We start from the raw sequence: 16034 nt of genomic DNA on the forward strand, positions 1-16034 counted from the left end.
GGAAAATATAGATAAAGAAAGGAGGTGCACCAGTGTGAAGGGCGAGGAGCAAAGAGACTGAAGAGGACAACCACAGCTGGAGAGGAACGGGGAGATAAATGAGAACCTGCAAATAAAAGGCAGCGATTGAGGAATAATTAAGTTCATGACATAAAGAGGACGAGGATTTTCAGAACATCAAGTTCACAGCAAGAATGGACATGCAGCAGAAGAGCAAAGTCTTCTTCTAAGGAGGAAGAGCAGTGTTTGAATCCGAATCAAGACGATTTCCTCATCATGATTTATTCAAAACACAATTCTAGGAACTTGCACAAGAAGAGCAACTTGGTTCCGGGGTAGAATGAAGAGAGGACCAAAGTGATACCTGCCGAGTTTGTGATACCCTGCTGTTGCTGCTCCTCCTCCTCCTCCTCCTCCTCTTCACCTCAGACTCAACCGCTTTCCTCTCCTCCTTCAATTCAACTAACATCCTCCTCCTCCTGTCCTGGTATCTCCTCTCCTCACTTCTCCATCTGCTCACTATGTGGATACCAGCTTTGCTCCTATGGGTGCTTAACATTAGCAATTTGTGCTCAGGACAAGACTACATGGACTATTACCAAACTGGAGACATGGGCACCGTGGTGAGACATTTCATTTCTCTATCATCTGTAAATGTTTGCTTAGTCTGAACTCTGGAACATTTATCATTGGCATGCAAAGAGTTTCATTCATTTCTACAACATGTCAAGTTAATTCTGGATTTGATTAAATATGAATTAAATGAAAGGACAAGGCCAAATTAGTGAGTTTAAAACATTGATGTCATAATATATCAATCCAACCATCCAATATCTATGAGAATTATCTCCATTAGTACAGCTTTAGATCTAAGAGATGAACCAGTATGAGCAAGTATTGACAAAGTTGTACTATATATACATATATAGTAGAACTACATCAAATCGCTCCTTTCTTGTCAAGTGCATACATCGTGTTTTACTAAATCTTTTCTTGTGGGAATCTTTATAGAATATTTGGGGGTAATTTGAAATAATCTGCAACAGCTCAAACGAGAAAGTCAACATTTCAACCAGGTGAAAAATATTATAAACCGTTTCAAAAGTCTGAAGACAGAACTACAAATGCTGCAGCACAATGTTGCTTGGTGTCAAAGGAGTTGATATCATCTTCAACAATTATTGTACTATGAGCAGGTTCAACGCTTAAATGCTGCAGCAGAAAGGAGAAAATAAGTAGATGAGGACAGTTATCTTCATGTAATGTAAACATTTCAATAAAGTAAATTATTAATTCAACAGCACTGGTCAGTCACCACCAAGCCATTAGGAGCCAAAATCAAGTTTCTTTCAAGGCCCTGCTTGGAAAATGTCATTTAATCAATTTCTTTACATAATTCAGAACATCTGACCGACTGCATGACGTCATTTAAATCAGGACTGGACCCAAAACTCAGTTTTGAAAGAAGACATCACATTTGATAATCTAACATTTACAAATCAGACAGAAAACGGAGATTTAACGCTCTGTTGGCTTCTGACAAATACTGCTTTCATGGTGTTTGTCCAACCACAAGTGAGACGTGGGACTCGCTGTCATGTTTTGTTTACATAGCAGCATTACTGCACTGCCAGGATTTTGTTAACCACCATTTCAAAATACAGCAGAAACCATCTCAAGTTACAAGCCCATCGGAATTCAGTTCATTACAAATCATATCTTGAAGGTAAAGGGAAACATTTTAAGGAAATAGCGTGCTTGAATTTGAAAATTTCTCCAGAAATGAGTTTTACACAGGAAAACAGATTTGAGTAACAAATGCATGGGCGTGTGCATGTGCGTGTCTGTGTGCCAGCAGTACCTAATGGTAGACACACCCCAGTGCATTATACGAATGACTGATCCATCATGACCTCATAGTCCCAGACCTATGACCTCATGTCACGTGATCACCAAACACGAAGGAGAGCAGAACTGCAAGAGAAAAGAGGGAGACATGGAGAGAATCATCAATATCACAGATCATCCAATAGAGCATTTTAATATGGATCCATTGAAAAGCTCATTACCAATTATCAAGGTATATGATTCATTAAGAGAGAATACTTATCTAAGAAGTACATACTAAAATTCCATATTGTGTTTCAAACAGACTAAGCCTTGAATCATGACTGATAACATTTTCATTTTCTGCCAAGAGACCACACAGACCTCAGCTAGCGGTTTCGCTGAGACAAATTAACAGTATGTTTACGAATGCATTTGGTTGTTTGTAACCCACTTTATGTCACCACAAATCCAAATCAATTAATGTGCCAGTATTTTATAAATACGTGAGCAAATTGTTCCAAGGATGGCAATGCGGGTTTGTCAGTTGTTTGAGCATTTCGGTCCAGTTGTAAGAATTGTCATTAAATTTCAAGTTTGCCTGAAGTAACCTCTGACCTTTCCTGTAGCAGGATTAACTGGTACAGACAAAGCAGCCTTACAATAAGTCTCATCTTCTATTTGATCTCATTAATACACAATTCTTCTTTAGATTATTTGTAAAAGTCACCCTGAAAGAGGAATTTCACGTTTAATGTCTCAGCTGAGCATTAGATAGAACACAAGTTAAGAACTGTCTGACTGATGGAAAAGGGAGGACAGAACACGCACATTGAGATGGAGGAGATGGATGGAACGAAACAGGGGGGAGGGGGAGGCAGGGAGAGAGTTGGGGAAGAAAGAGATAAATGGTAAAACTGATAAGGACGCGGAGATCTGGTTTCTGTTTAGGTAATACAAAATGTGCCAGTTTCCTCCTTCAGTCTGGGAAGCTAAACAACCACCCACACTCCCTGGAGGCGGAATTAATATGTGACAGTCAAACTCCCAGCTGAAATTTAGTCCCTTGCAGACGATACAGCGGCGGCCATTAGCTCGTTTGTCACACAATTAACGTTTTGCCATTCATCCACTGTATCTCTATGGAGGAGAACATTCATACATCATGATGGCAGGAAAATCATTACGGTCGTGACGCAGAGCAGCAAGGGTTTATAGAGCGACATCTGGAGCATTTCTTGCATGGAATAGATCTACCACATAAAGGCCTCGTTGTACGATAACCCTAATGTTGTTGTTGGCTGAATTAGATAATCTGTTTGGTGCATTTCAGTAGAACCAGTTCTCCTCAGAAGCTCTAAGGGACAAGATCAAGGTTTAACTTTTAATGGAGCGCAAATTCGAGATGGGTGGCGTGAGATTCTCATTCAAACGAAAGATGTAGGAAATGTTGCTGCAAAAATTTAAGCCCATGGGTAAACTGGGTCAGATTACAGCATCTCAAAAGGGACTTCAGAAGCAGGGAAGGTTCTTTCAAATTTTATCACTTTGCCTGAGGTTACGTTTTTTAAGCGCAGAGTTTGAATGCTATAAATAAATCACAAAAGTATCTAGCATGAGGCGTTGAGGAAACAGACTTCGCGGGCTCCTCTTGTATAATGAGGCAACAATGACTGTGAAGGAGAGATGACACACAACCATAATAACTAACAGTAGCCAACAACATGTTACAACACATTGGTAGCTGAGGTATTTACTGTTTATCCAGCTCAAAGCAGCGAAGCCGATGCTGTAAATTCTGTAGAATCTAATAGTTTCTCTCCGAAAAGCAGGGCTATACATTTTACGTTGTTTACTTTGAATTTGATCTTATCGCCCAAATCTGTTTATCTTTTAGCATCACTTGATTTTAAATCTCTCTTCTGCTCCTCCTGAACTAAAAAGCTTGGTAGCAACATGCAAAGAACTACAATTGGGGGGATTTGGTGTTTAAATCAATGTGTTTCCTGTGTTTCAGGCTCCTGAGTTGTTAGATGACCAGCCCAACTTAGACACAGTAACAAATATGGAGCAGCTATTACAGCTTCTGTACCCGGAATACAATTTACTTCAGCACTGCCTGAGGAAGAAGTCTTGGCACGCCTCCTCTCCCCCCTCTTTTTCAGCCATCAAAACGAGCCCTATGGATTACTCCAACGATGAAGATCTCTGGGGTCAGCCAAGGGAGGAGGCTCTTTACAAAGTTGATGGGACTATTGGAGGTAAACATTGAGAACTGTTAAATTTGAAATGAAAAGCAGACCAGTATATCTGAGAGAGCACATTTGAATCCAACTTTATGGAGCAACGCTCATGAGAATCAAGCAAATTGCAAAGTTATAATCTTTTTAAACCTTCACATTTCTTTATTTTTCATTCTCCTCTCTACAGTTTGTTAAAAAGCTGGAGAAAAGTGCGAACATGTTTCTAACTCAGAGCACTCGTGATAGTCAGAGAAATTATGTCTTTTAATAGACTGGAAAAATGTTAACTACTCACGACAATCATTTCCTGCCGCTGGCTCAAAGCCTTCACCGACCCAAAGCTGTCTTGTGCACAAAGTGTGAACAACTCTAATTCAGTTTCACAATTATACATGTTTTCAGTCATCCTAGAGGAGCTGAAACGGACTTCGTGCCAACCCAGAGAAGTGTGTGTTGAGGTCTCAAAAGAATACCCAGAATCCACCAGTCAGTTCTACATCCCTCGATGTGTGGCGCTGCATCGGTGCGGTGGATGCTGCCCCGAGGGCCATTACTGCGCCAATACAAGTCACTCACTTGTAAACAAGACCGTAAGTGCTGGATTATCTCCCGTCTTTTTGTGTTTATGTCAAACTTTATTCCATTACATGAGTGTTTTGGTGTTTTCTGCTCTTACACCTCAAATTGCCTCAAGCAAGAGGAAAGAAACCAAGTCAGTCAGTTATGTAACAAGCTTGCCTGTATCACATCCAACCCAGCTGCAATGGGACAGCCCAACAATGGACATAAACCCAATAGAACTCATGTCAAGATTAGTTGCACAATCTTGCAACATTTACATCAATAGCTAAAAGACTCAAGATGTATTGTAATTACAGCATCATAGAAAACTACAATAAAGCTCAGTAGAGCACAAACCTCGGCCAATGGTCCCCTTAAATTCAATCAAGCGGCGTTCAATTTCACACTAAGCAATACACTTAAAAGACATGAACAATTCAGAGGAATCAGTGAAAAGGTAAAAACAAACTGATTTCTGCATCTGACCCATAACAGTTTAGTTTGAATCCGCCTGTAGTTTGTCATCTTGCCGACAAACAAACCAATCAAATAAGAAATCGGGCAGGATTGCAAACAACCTCCTTGGCACATAGGAAAAAACTCAGGAAATAATGGAACGATTATTTCATTTTCTTACAGCGTATAATTTATACACAACTCTAATCTTCATCTCGCTCTCTGGCAGTTGATGGAATTGACCCCTCCCAGGATGGAACACTCAGTCGTCATGGTAACCTTTGTCAACCACACTTCGTGCGAATGCCTACCCAAGCGGCCGCTCCACTCCATCATAAGACGAGCCGCAACACATCACCTGTGAGTGAGAGCGACGAGTGACGTGTGTGCATTTCAAAACATTTGTGAGTCAGTGTTGTAGTATTCATGCATTCATAGAGTGTGTTTCTGTTTGTAGGTGTTCCCCTCCTGATGTTCCCTGTGCCTCAGGGTCATTGTGGGATCCAATGAATTGTATGTGCGTCTCTTCACATGTCATAAACTTCTCTGAGAGAGAGACTGGTAAATATTTTGAGTTTCAGTCATGATTAAGGTATTGCAAATCTATTTGTACAGCACATTTCATACCGGTAGCAACCAAAGGTGCTTCTCAGAGTACAAAGACAGCGGATTCAAAATACACATATAATCAATTAATCATGAAGAACTACACCAACTGCAATATTGCAATCCTAAAAGCTTGGGCACAAGAGACATTGCAAAATAAAGCCAGGATTTACCTCACGGGTAGATAACTGCCGTCCGGCCAGCTTTCTTGACGGTTTGACGTCAATGCAGCGGTTTCAGGATTGGAAATCTGGCATAAGACAAGAAAATGAAACAACATGATTTCACAACAGTTTTGCTTTAAGTTAAGTTGCACAAGTGTCATCTTAAATATAGCAACAAAAGGACATGTTTTTATGTTGTGAGCAAGATTTCAGTTGAGCTATCTTTCAAAACCCTTCACCGCCATAACCACAATATGGCCATGCCTGGGCGGCAAATGAAATGATAATAAACACGTTTCCCTTGAGGGAATGTTTATTCAACTGTAAAATGAGAAGCCAGGTTCTTTGTAAAAACAGTGACTTGTACAGTCATGTAGTGAACCAAAAAGGCTACCATCTAAATTTCATAACCTGAATTAGTCACATCACATTGTTTAAAAGAAGACTGAATGGCGAAGTCTATAATAGAAATACGATAAGGAATTGTGCTTAAAACATGCATTTCAACAAGCAACTTTAATATAATATACATTTTGTTTTTAAGTATCTTTCCTTAGGGCTATAAAGAGGCGCCATACTTATTTTATACCTATAAAACTGATCCTAAAATCTGAAAGGTAGAACTTAATCAAATACCTTCTTTCCATGCGACTCAGATATTGTGGACACCAGTCTTCTGGCTCTCTGTGGGCCCAACAGGGTTCTGCAGGAATCCACCTGTGATTGCATCTGTCGAAACGGACTGACCGAGGACAGCTGCGACCCAGGCTGGAAACTGGACCACGACACCTGTAAGAAAAGCTACATTTTTGGGTTAATACATTGTTTAAAGCAGAAATTAAGAGGGTTAAGTTTTCAGGACATACAATGTTGACACAAGACAAGATGGGGATAGTAGGTTTATTAAAACAAAGAACAGGTACAGAGCAATACATGTAGCAGTGGAAGCAGATGACTGGATCGAAGGACGGTCGCAGCAGTGGATGTTCATCCTCATACAGTTCATCCTCTCTGGAGGATGAACTGTAACTCCTCTCTGGAGGATGAACTGTAAGGTGATGGCAGGGGCGAGTTTTCTGGCAAATTGGGGGCCTAGGTGGTACCACATCAGGAGACCAAGCAGGAGACGACAGCGTTGCAGATTGGGAATATCGTGCGGAAGAAATGTAGACTTGCTAGTTTTCTCTGGAGGCTGCTGACATGGTCTGGAGAGCAGGCTGGCCACAGAAGATGTAACTACAGATCAAAGTAGGAGTCAAACAGAAGCTCAGTCCTTTCAGAGACTGTAGGAAGCTGAGGTCAGTCAGGGTACCTCTGGAGGATTAAATGGCGGGCGACGACATGGGTGAGTTGTCTCTGGATCCTAGTGGTGTGTCAAAGGGCAGGCATCAGAGTACTCAACAGCAGGTCAGTCCAGGCTTCAATACAGGCGGAACACTGGATTGCAGGCTGTGTATCAGCGGAATCGAGAAAGGGTTTGGAACAGCTGTTTCCTGAGAACCTAGTGAGGCTTCTCAGGAGACATGCATAGGGTGACAGGCAGAGGCTCTCTTGTGGGTATGTCAGAGGAAACAGTTGAAAAAACAGCAAAAGCATCTCAGGCAGAACCCTCTGGGTGAACTGTGCCACTGGGGCCATAACTTAATGAGGTCAAGCAGGAGGACAGCAACGGATCAGCAGACTTTAGTCACAGGAAGAGACCCTTTGAAGGAATACATTGTGGGTGATTACATCAGCAAGTTCTCTTTGATGGACTGAAAAATGGAGGCATCAAAGTATTCAACAGCAGGTTGGAGTGGTCAGAAATATAGGCACACTGGATTTCACGCATTGTCAAAACAATAGCTGATGGCCAGGCCGGGTGGGAACAGCTGTCACTGGTGGAGGGAGACAAGAGAATCTGGTGGGGATGCCAGTGAGACTTCTCAGGAGACAAAGCTGGAGGGTGGCATCACAGGAAGACAATGTTTATATGAAATGCAGGGTGATGGGTTAGAGAATTCTCTTCAAAAGGGCGATCTGGCACCCGAAAATACAGCTGCATGTTGACTTTGATTAGCAGACGTGTCAGCAACGTTTGGCAGAGAGCAGGAGCCCAACGTTGCAGGCAAAGCATGTCTGGAGGAAATCTAGGGCAACAGCATGGACGGGTCCTCTAGGGAGCTTGGTGCATGCCCTAGGGATCCACAAAGATGGACTAGTAGGGGGCAAAAGTTAAGACTTCTCAGGAGACTGAGCTGGAGGCTGGTGTCACAGGCAGAGAACCTCTTAAAGTAACTACATTCAGAGTCCCTCAGATGGGCAGATCCTGACACCTACTAGAAACAAGGAGTTGACAGGACATGGCCAGGATGGCCTACTTATCTGGGTGGGCTTTAATGAGGACACTGGAGAGAGGACAACTGGGCTCAGGTCGCAAGGCAGCATAGAAATCTGAGGCAAACACTCAGGCTGACTTCAAGGGGTGGAGGGTGACATGGTGATTTGAATAGCTGTTGTCTGGCTGCAGGTCAGGAGTGGCACATCTATTTCAGGTGCTGCAGTCAAAGACAGACGATTTCGCAAAGAACAGTTCAGATTAAATGCATTGCAATCCAATTGCAGTGCCAATATCTACCTGTGCATTTACAAAATCACAACAAACTCAGATTCAATACAAAATGTGAGTAGAGTCTAGAATTGCTTTGTTTCTCTCTCATTACAATTTTCCTTAGTACCAACCACAGATGCCACAGTTCTCAGCTCTATAGACAAGTCTTCAGTTATGAGCAGATTCTGTACAAATTCACATTTGTCATTCTTCAGCCTTTCTAAGCACATCATCTGTGAGAGATTTAGTATTTCCTCAGGTGGATGATTTTCTCTCTAGTCTATTTATGCAGTAAAAACTTGAGACATCGAAGAACTTGTTTTCACTTGTCATGAGTTTATTTCCCCCCATGGCAACATTCAGAGACTAAAGCAGGTTAAAACTGGACCAAACACTTAAGCAGAACTCAGAAGTTAGACAGGGTGGAAAATAGACTTGCAACATGAATACGCTTTATACCACAGAGAATGCAACACTTTTACCACATCTTGAAGCCCTCGTTTGAAAGCAATGGAGTAAGATCAAAAAGGGAAGGTGTTTTGAAGTTTATGCAAATATGAAACAAGTACACACACGACCTTCACAAATTGCAGGATGAGATGAGAATCCTTTATTGGTACCACAATCAGGAGATTTTGCTAAAAATGCATTGAATTACCTTCATGTTTGTTTTTGTCTTCATGTTAATCTCTCAGGTGAATGCCAGTGTGAAGGTCAAGGTGACGGGAAGTGGTGCCCTGCTGGCCAGCGGTGGGAGGAAGACCTGTGTGGCTGCGTATGTGCGGCAGATTGTCCTGGAAATCAGCCCCTCAACCCCGACACTTGCCTGTGTCAGTGCAGAGAGAGTCCACACTCATGTCTGCGGCAGGGCAAGAAGTTCAACCCCAACACCTGCAGGTAGGCCAACAGAGAAGGTTTCAAGGATTATTTTCAGCAAATGTGCAACTGGATTAACATCTTTGAGCAAAGACACCCAATTTCCCAGCTCTGACTTCTAAACTCCTGTGGAGAGCGACAAGTAACGGGAATGATCCACACTCTGGGTCTCTTCCAAACTTTAAGGACCATAACCCCCTCCACACCGAGTAAAAAGTGGATTAACACATACACACTCAGATTCAAGATTTTTATTGTCAAATGCACAACAATAACATTAAGCAGTCGCTGGCTGTGAAATGCTTGAGTCTCAGGCTATCTTTTATCAATGCTCAAGTAACTACAATCTATAAAATAAAATAAGATAGAAATATAATCAAACAAATCTGCATCATTGTGCATCATTTCAAATTAAATCATTCAGCTTATATTTTATTTGACACATATGATAAATGTCAGGAGGAGCAACCAGATAAATTGTTCATTTAAACCAATGATAAATTGTTTATAATTATAATGAATATCGACATTGTAATAAATTTGTGCAATTATTTTTCCATCTTAAAATGTAAATTTAGATATTAATTGAAATTGAAATATTTAATACCTGGCCAACAGAATGGAAAAACAATAAATTATTGTGAAAAAAAAAAAAAAGACAATAGAGGATCTGTTTGGAAGAGTAGTAACTACAGGATAAGATTTCATTTGAATTAAATTGGTAAAAATACAGTTGAATAAGTTAGTTTCTTTAAATTAGTTTGCTTATATAAGTACAATACAGGTAAGGTATTATCTGAATAGATCCACCTCTCCATTTGACCAGAGATTTGTGATGCACATGTGAAAAATCTTCAGATTAAAAAGGACAATTTTTTGTCAACCAGTGGGAAAACTGTCCCTTTGTTCTGTGCTTTTGGGAATAGTTTGGCTGGTCGGTCCTTGCGTATTCACCATGGGAGCGAGTTCAACAACTGAGCTTCCAGAGAATGTCAGAGGGGGAGAAAACGGGCAAAATCTCAATGGACATGTCAAGCATTCCAAACTAAAGAAACAAAAACTCTTTCCACACAAGTTTCCACACAACCTTTTATGGACACAGGGCGCCCTAAACATTTGACCATGGTCTCAACTGCGTGTTCATTTCAGCACGCATGTTGCGGTTCCCACAGCAAGCACGCTAGGGATCAACCTTCCTCTGAACCCAGAGGCCTGCAGAGAGACAGAGACTGAGTGAACTTGATGACAGTGCACAGAGCAGCCATCAGACAGGCGGCCAGGCTAAGAGACAGATGGAGTGACAGGCAGAAAGGAAAACATGAGCAGACATGAGACTTTAAAAAGGAGTGATTTATAGTGGTGGCTTTAAAACATATAGGAAAGTTCACAGAAATACACACGTGACCCTTGATGGAACTTTCTAAAGCTAACTCAATTTGTGACCAAGTTGATTCATATCAGGCCTGTTGAGCTGATAATGAATGAGTACATTTCCTTTCATTGTAATATTAGTGCCCAGTTTCTATGGAGCTCTTTCAAGAAAGCATAATTAATTTAAAAAATATATATTTAAGTAGGTAGTAAGACTTATTCCAGAACTAAACATATTGTGCATAGGATTACAGGTAAAGTATGTCTGTAGAGGTTGTCCAATTATTTTAAAAGCAAAGAAGACTTAACTTAACTGAAGTGATAATACATTTAAAAAATGTATGAGTGAGAGATAACACTTAAATGGAGAAAAACACACCCAAAATTCAGAATTAACTCTATTGTGCAAAGGATTACAGAGGTTTTTGACCATTGTACCAAAAAACCAAAGAACTTAACATAAGTGAAGTGATAATTAATAGAAAAGTGTAAGTAGTAAATAGTTGCATTAAATAGTTGCATTCCCTGATTATAAAAGTAGATGTGGCGTTTATGAATAAAACAAGTCACATTAACAAAGCTAGTTCTTAATAAAAAGGAGTCATAATTACAGCTAGACAAATATTAGCACCAGCATTAGCGGAACAGAACTAGCAGTGAAGTGACACAGCGAAAGTAAGCAGGAGGCAGCTTATAAAATGTCTCATGTTAGCTGATAAAATAATATTTAGTAGTGATAAACACATTCTCTCAATGACAAACATTTTAGTTGGGTGTGAAGAGATTATTAATGAGTAAAATGTTACTTCTAACAGCATTTAGACAGATATTAGCACCTACTAATCAAAAGCAATAGCCACTCAGAACTAGCATCAATGAAGTGACAAAGGAAAAGTTAGCAAGAGGCAGCTTATAAAATGTCTCATGTTAGCTGATAAAATAATATTTAGTAGTGATAAACACATTCTCTCAATGACAAACATTTTAGTTGGGTGTGAAGAGATTATTAATGAGTAAAATGTTACTTCTAACAGCATTTAGACAGATATTAGCACCTACTAATCAAAAGCAATAGCCACTCAGAACTACCATCAATGAAGTGACAAAGGAAAAGTTAGCAAGAGGCAGCTTATAAAATGTCTCATGTTAGCTGATAAAATAATATTTAATAATGATAAACACATTCTCTCAATGACAAACATTTTAGTTGGATGTGAAGAGATTACGAATTAATAAAAAAAGCTACTTGTTACCACAGCTAAACCAATATTAACACCTGCTAATCACCAGCATTTGCCGAACAGAACTAGCATCAGTGAAGTGAAACAGCAAAAGTTAGCAAGAGGCAGCTTTTAGAATGTTGCAGGTTAGCTGATAAAATACAATTCAATACAGATGAAGAAACTTTGCCTCAACAATTAAAACATTGTACTAAGATATATTATAATTATAAGACAGGGGTGGAGCTGCTGAGAAGAACAAATGTCAACCGAATTAAAGCTAAAGCTGAAAACCCAAAATGTCGGATTAGTTTATTATTGGACCATCGGGGTATTCGAACTCACCTCAGGCTGGTCACAGCAATTATCCGGCGTTAAGTCCCGTAACTTTCTGAAAACGTCTTTGTTAAATCCACTTTTACTTCCCTGATGGTGTAAAACGCGTTAAGCTTCGCTTCCCGCCGTCAAAAGTTAAAATACACGACATTAAAAGTCCAGAGCGTCGACAAATGGATCTGATTAAGAAGACAGGTGAAGAGGGGGCGGGACCTCGTGAGTGGCAGGTGAAGGCTGCGCTGCGATTGGCTGCGAGGGTGCATCGGCGGGAAGTGCGTGCTGTCCGTTGCGCAGACTCTGTTTACGAACGTCACCGGGGCAAAACATGGCGGCGGCTGTATCCAGGTTATTTAAGCTTTACAACTGCGTGAAGACGCGTTGTCCATTATTTGTTAATAGCCATTGGATTGACGTAGCCTGAAAAATACCAACTATGAGATTCAACAATAGGAGCAAATTAAGACGCACACAAGCATAATAATAACAAGAAAAGCACGTTAATTGTAGGATCCCTATTTGTTTTAAGATTAGTGCTTGAGTTGATTATTAATTTAAAAATGCCATAAGAGTGATTGGGTGTCTTTATTTGGGTTAGAAAAAGCAGTATTATCTGAGGATGTACTTTTGTGTACATGAACCTACAAATAGCTGGTACCGCCCAGCCCATCTCTAGTGATATATGAGGTCAGTGTGGGATATTTGTATTATTCCTCTCCCTCACTCTATTCATTGTTTTGTCTATATTTTGGTTTGACTCAACATCTGGTCACAGGAGGCGGTGCACAGGAGACCATACACCTACTGTGATTTTGAAGGAGAGTTCCCAGAATGTGGCCTTAATTCCTGCACTCTCTCTCTCACAGACACACACACACAAAAACACACACACACAGAATCTTTTGATGCATGCACAAACAAAACTTGGATTAGTTGGTATTCAGAGGGGGATGTGAAGATCTGAATCATCAATAGTATGTCAGCCAAGAGAATATGATCTCCCCTGTGCCGTCTCTTTTATTTCTCCCCCCTGCTCCTCTCTCTTCCTCTTTCCTTTCAGGAATAACCCCCAACGCCTCTTCCTTTCTAATCACTCTTTTCTTTTTTTCTACTTCCCCTCCTTCTCATCCCCCTCTTGATATTGCCTTTCCCGACCCTCACTCACACTGTCCTCCCTCTCGTCCAGTTGTTACAGGTTGCCGTGCAGAAATCCCAGACGCATATGCTCGCCCGGGTTTTACTACAGCCACCCAGTCTGCCAGTGCATCCCCAACCACATGAGGCCTAAGTGGAATTAACCAATCACAGGCCCGACAGTGGAGCAGGAGTGATTGCCCTTTAACCCGAGGCTTCAAACTCTTTGGCCAGAAAACAAAGGAAGCTGACATAACTCTTTGAATGGAGGACAGGAATTACATTAACTTGTATTGGATTACAGCAGACTACAAGGAGTACTTGGAGGAGTTTAAATGAGGCGGCCTGCGCTCTGATACTCTTCCAGTAAGCTGCAGGATAATGTTTTTTCCAATGAAACAATAAGTCCAACAATATGCAGTGAAACCGGTAAATGACAAGGAGATGAGGAGATATGACTCTCTTGGACCCGGTCTGTCCAAACAACCCGTCACAATTCCTACAAACTATACTGCAGAGAGTGGGCGGGATGGACCAACCAGAACCTTAGTCAGCATTCGTCCCGGCTGCAGCGTGTTTGAGCAAGAATGTCAACCACGACCGTGTGAAATGGAAAGTGGAACAGGATAATAACATAGCAGCTTGCGATCACAACCCCCCCCCCCCCCACCACCCCAGATTAAGCTGTTGGTAGCAGGCAGCAGAGTCGTGACATATTTGAGAGGTTGAAGGATTTACTTTTGCAGAACTCTTTTAGCAGAGTTGATAATATATATTTTATTGTTCCATTCAAAGCCCCAGAGACTATTTCCAACGACAGATTTTAATATGAGTGTGTCTGTTTTAAGAGGGATAAAGTGAATCCCTCACTGCAGCTGAGGGGTTTTCTTCTGGCACATGATAAAAAAGAGCATTTTTACATCTAGATGCCTTGCTGGTGCGGCGTCCTTGATTTTTTTAAATAAGAGAAAAGCAGTTTCATTAAAAGCTGATTTAAACACAGATCCCCACAGTTCTTTTATTCCAGTTTCTACTTGCCTCTACTGCAGTGCTGCTCTTTGAAGATTCCCTTCATACATGGCTGAATACATTCACAATGGATGGCAACACTTGGGTAGTTTTAGTTCTTCTAATTTAACTTTACACATTCTATGTAAAATATTTTGTAAATATTGAAATCTTTTTTTTGTTTTCATATTTAAAACAGTGACATTTTAAGGATGGACTTGCACTGTTGTATAATACTGTATTTAAGTCACCATCATAACTAAATATTGTTTCCATTAGATGTCTTTGTACTCTGCTAGTTTTAATAATGATGGAGAAATGGTCATTTAACTGTCATCTTTTCCTGCACTGCAAAAGATTGATGTTAAGTCATATAAAAAGCCTCAGCTTCAAAATGATCTTCTGGCTCAAAAATACCCGAAATGTTAAGATGAAGATTTAGTGCAGTGTAGAAACGATTTTAGTGTTTTTGCTTCATGGATGCAGAGAACCATTATATTGTTGCTATGATTAAATATTTAAATTAGTTCTGACGTGATGATTAAAAGTATTGTCAGACTCATGATTCTGTCCCGGTTTTGTTCACGTTGAATAATTTTATTGCATTTTCCCAGAACAACTTAGCCCACAAAGAGCATTGTTGATTCTCCACCAACCAAACTGTGGAATTTTCAAACCAACAAAAAAAAAAATCTAATTTCAAGCAACACTGTTACTTTTCCTGCCAATTGACGATAAGGGTGACACTTATGAGATGATGTTGAATGCTAAACCACTGTGTAGAGAACTGCTGTATAAGTTTAGCTATTGTTACAATAGCACAAGTGGATAAGAGTTAAAACATTCACCAACTTACTCAGTATTGATTATTCTGTCTGTAAATCCCTAAATATAACTCACTGAATTGTAATGACTTTAATTCAGAAGATCATCAGTGTGTTAGTTTACCTTTGAGTAAGTTTAAATCCTCCAGGTCAAGTAACAAGTATGTTTATTATTATACTACTTCATCAATGTAGTGTGTAGTATCCTAACACATCACAATCCAATACTAAAAACATGTCACTGCTCCTTTGTGTGATGATAAACACACGTTACCTGGCTCAGGTTTCGAATTCCAATCCAGTGGAAGAAGAACCTCCACCTGCCAGTAAACAGACACACATGCACTTACCTGTGAGCGGGAACCTGACTCTCCCTGCTTTCTCCCATTTCCTCTTCAGACCCAGACACAGATGGAAAATGGAGGGATCGCCTTTCAGTCTCGCCCCTGTGACCGTCTGTCTTATCACACAGCCAAAACATGCGTCTGTCTGCCTCATTAGGCTTTACAGTGACTAAGTCTGACTAGTATTGACTCGCATCCAAGCCAGAGAGCTGTGTAGAGATGATACCGCTGAGATTCAGCTCTACTCTGACTTACACAATGCGGAAGAAATAAGCTTTAATTCTGAGTTAATGCTTCTTGTCATTATCTGCATTCTCAGCTCATGGTCCAGAATAATTCTCCTTTTTCATGGTAGAGAATCTGAGCCTGAGGGTGGAAATCCAGGTCCTTTGTGTGCAGGTGGAGTTCAGTTCCTTCTCAAATCAGGAAAAAAGGTCATTCAAGTATAAACATATGAGTTTGAGAATAATCATAATC

At 40.5% G+C, this 16034-nt stretch overlaps 1 protein-coding gene and 2 long non-coding RNA genes across 3 annotated transcripts; 1 reads left to right on the plus strand and 2 right to left on the minus strand.

Moving 5' to 3' along the window:
* Window positions 1-14948, plus strand: LOC133933633 (vascular endothelial growth factor C-like). The gene is made up of 8 exons (XM_062380781.1): window positions 1-623; window positions 3845-4088; window positions 4473-4660; window positions 5317-5447; window positions 5545-5648; window positions 6514-6648; window positions 9143-9344; window positions 13434-14948. The coding sequence occupies exons 1-8, from the start codon at window positions 522-524 to the stop codon at window positions 13543-13545; spliced, it is 1218 nt and encodes a 405-aa protein (XP_062236765.1). The 5' UTR covers window positions 1-521; the 3' UTR covers window positions 13546-14948.
* Window positions 1574-5945, minus strand: LOC133933635 (uncharacterized). The gene is made up of 3 exons (XR_009912085.1): window positions 5867-5945; window positions 3936-4079; window positions 1574-1974 (listed from the first exon to the last, which is right to left on the minus strand). It is a non-coding gene; the product is annotated as an uncharacterized LOC133933635 (long non-coding RNA).
* Window positions 6786-12450, minus strand: LOC133933634 (uncharacterized). Its single transcript, XR_009912084.1, has 3 exons — window positions 12260-12450; window positions 9106-9338; window positions 6786-8394 (listed from the first exon to the last, which is right to left on the minus strand). It is a non-coding gene; the product is annotated as an uncharacterized LOC133933634 (long non-coding RNA).
* Window positions 14949-16034: the final 1086 nt, after the last annotated feature.

The sequence above is a fragment of the Platichthys flesus genome, chromosome 22, assembly GCF_949316205.1.
Source record: "Platichthys flesus chromosome 22, fPlaFle2.1, whole genome shotgun sequence".
NCBI classification, from domain to species: domain Eukaryota; kingdom Metazoa; phylum Chordata; class Actinopteri; order Pleuronectiformes; family Pleuronectidae; genus Platichthys; species Platichthys flesus.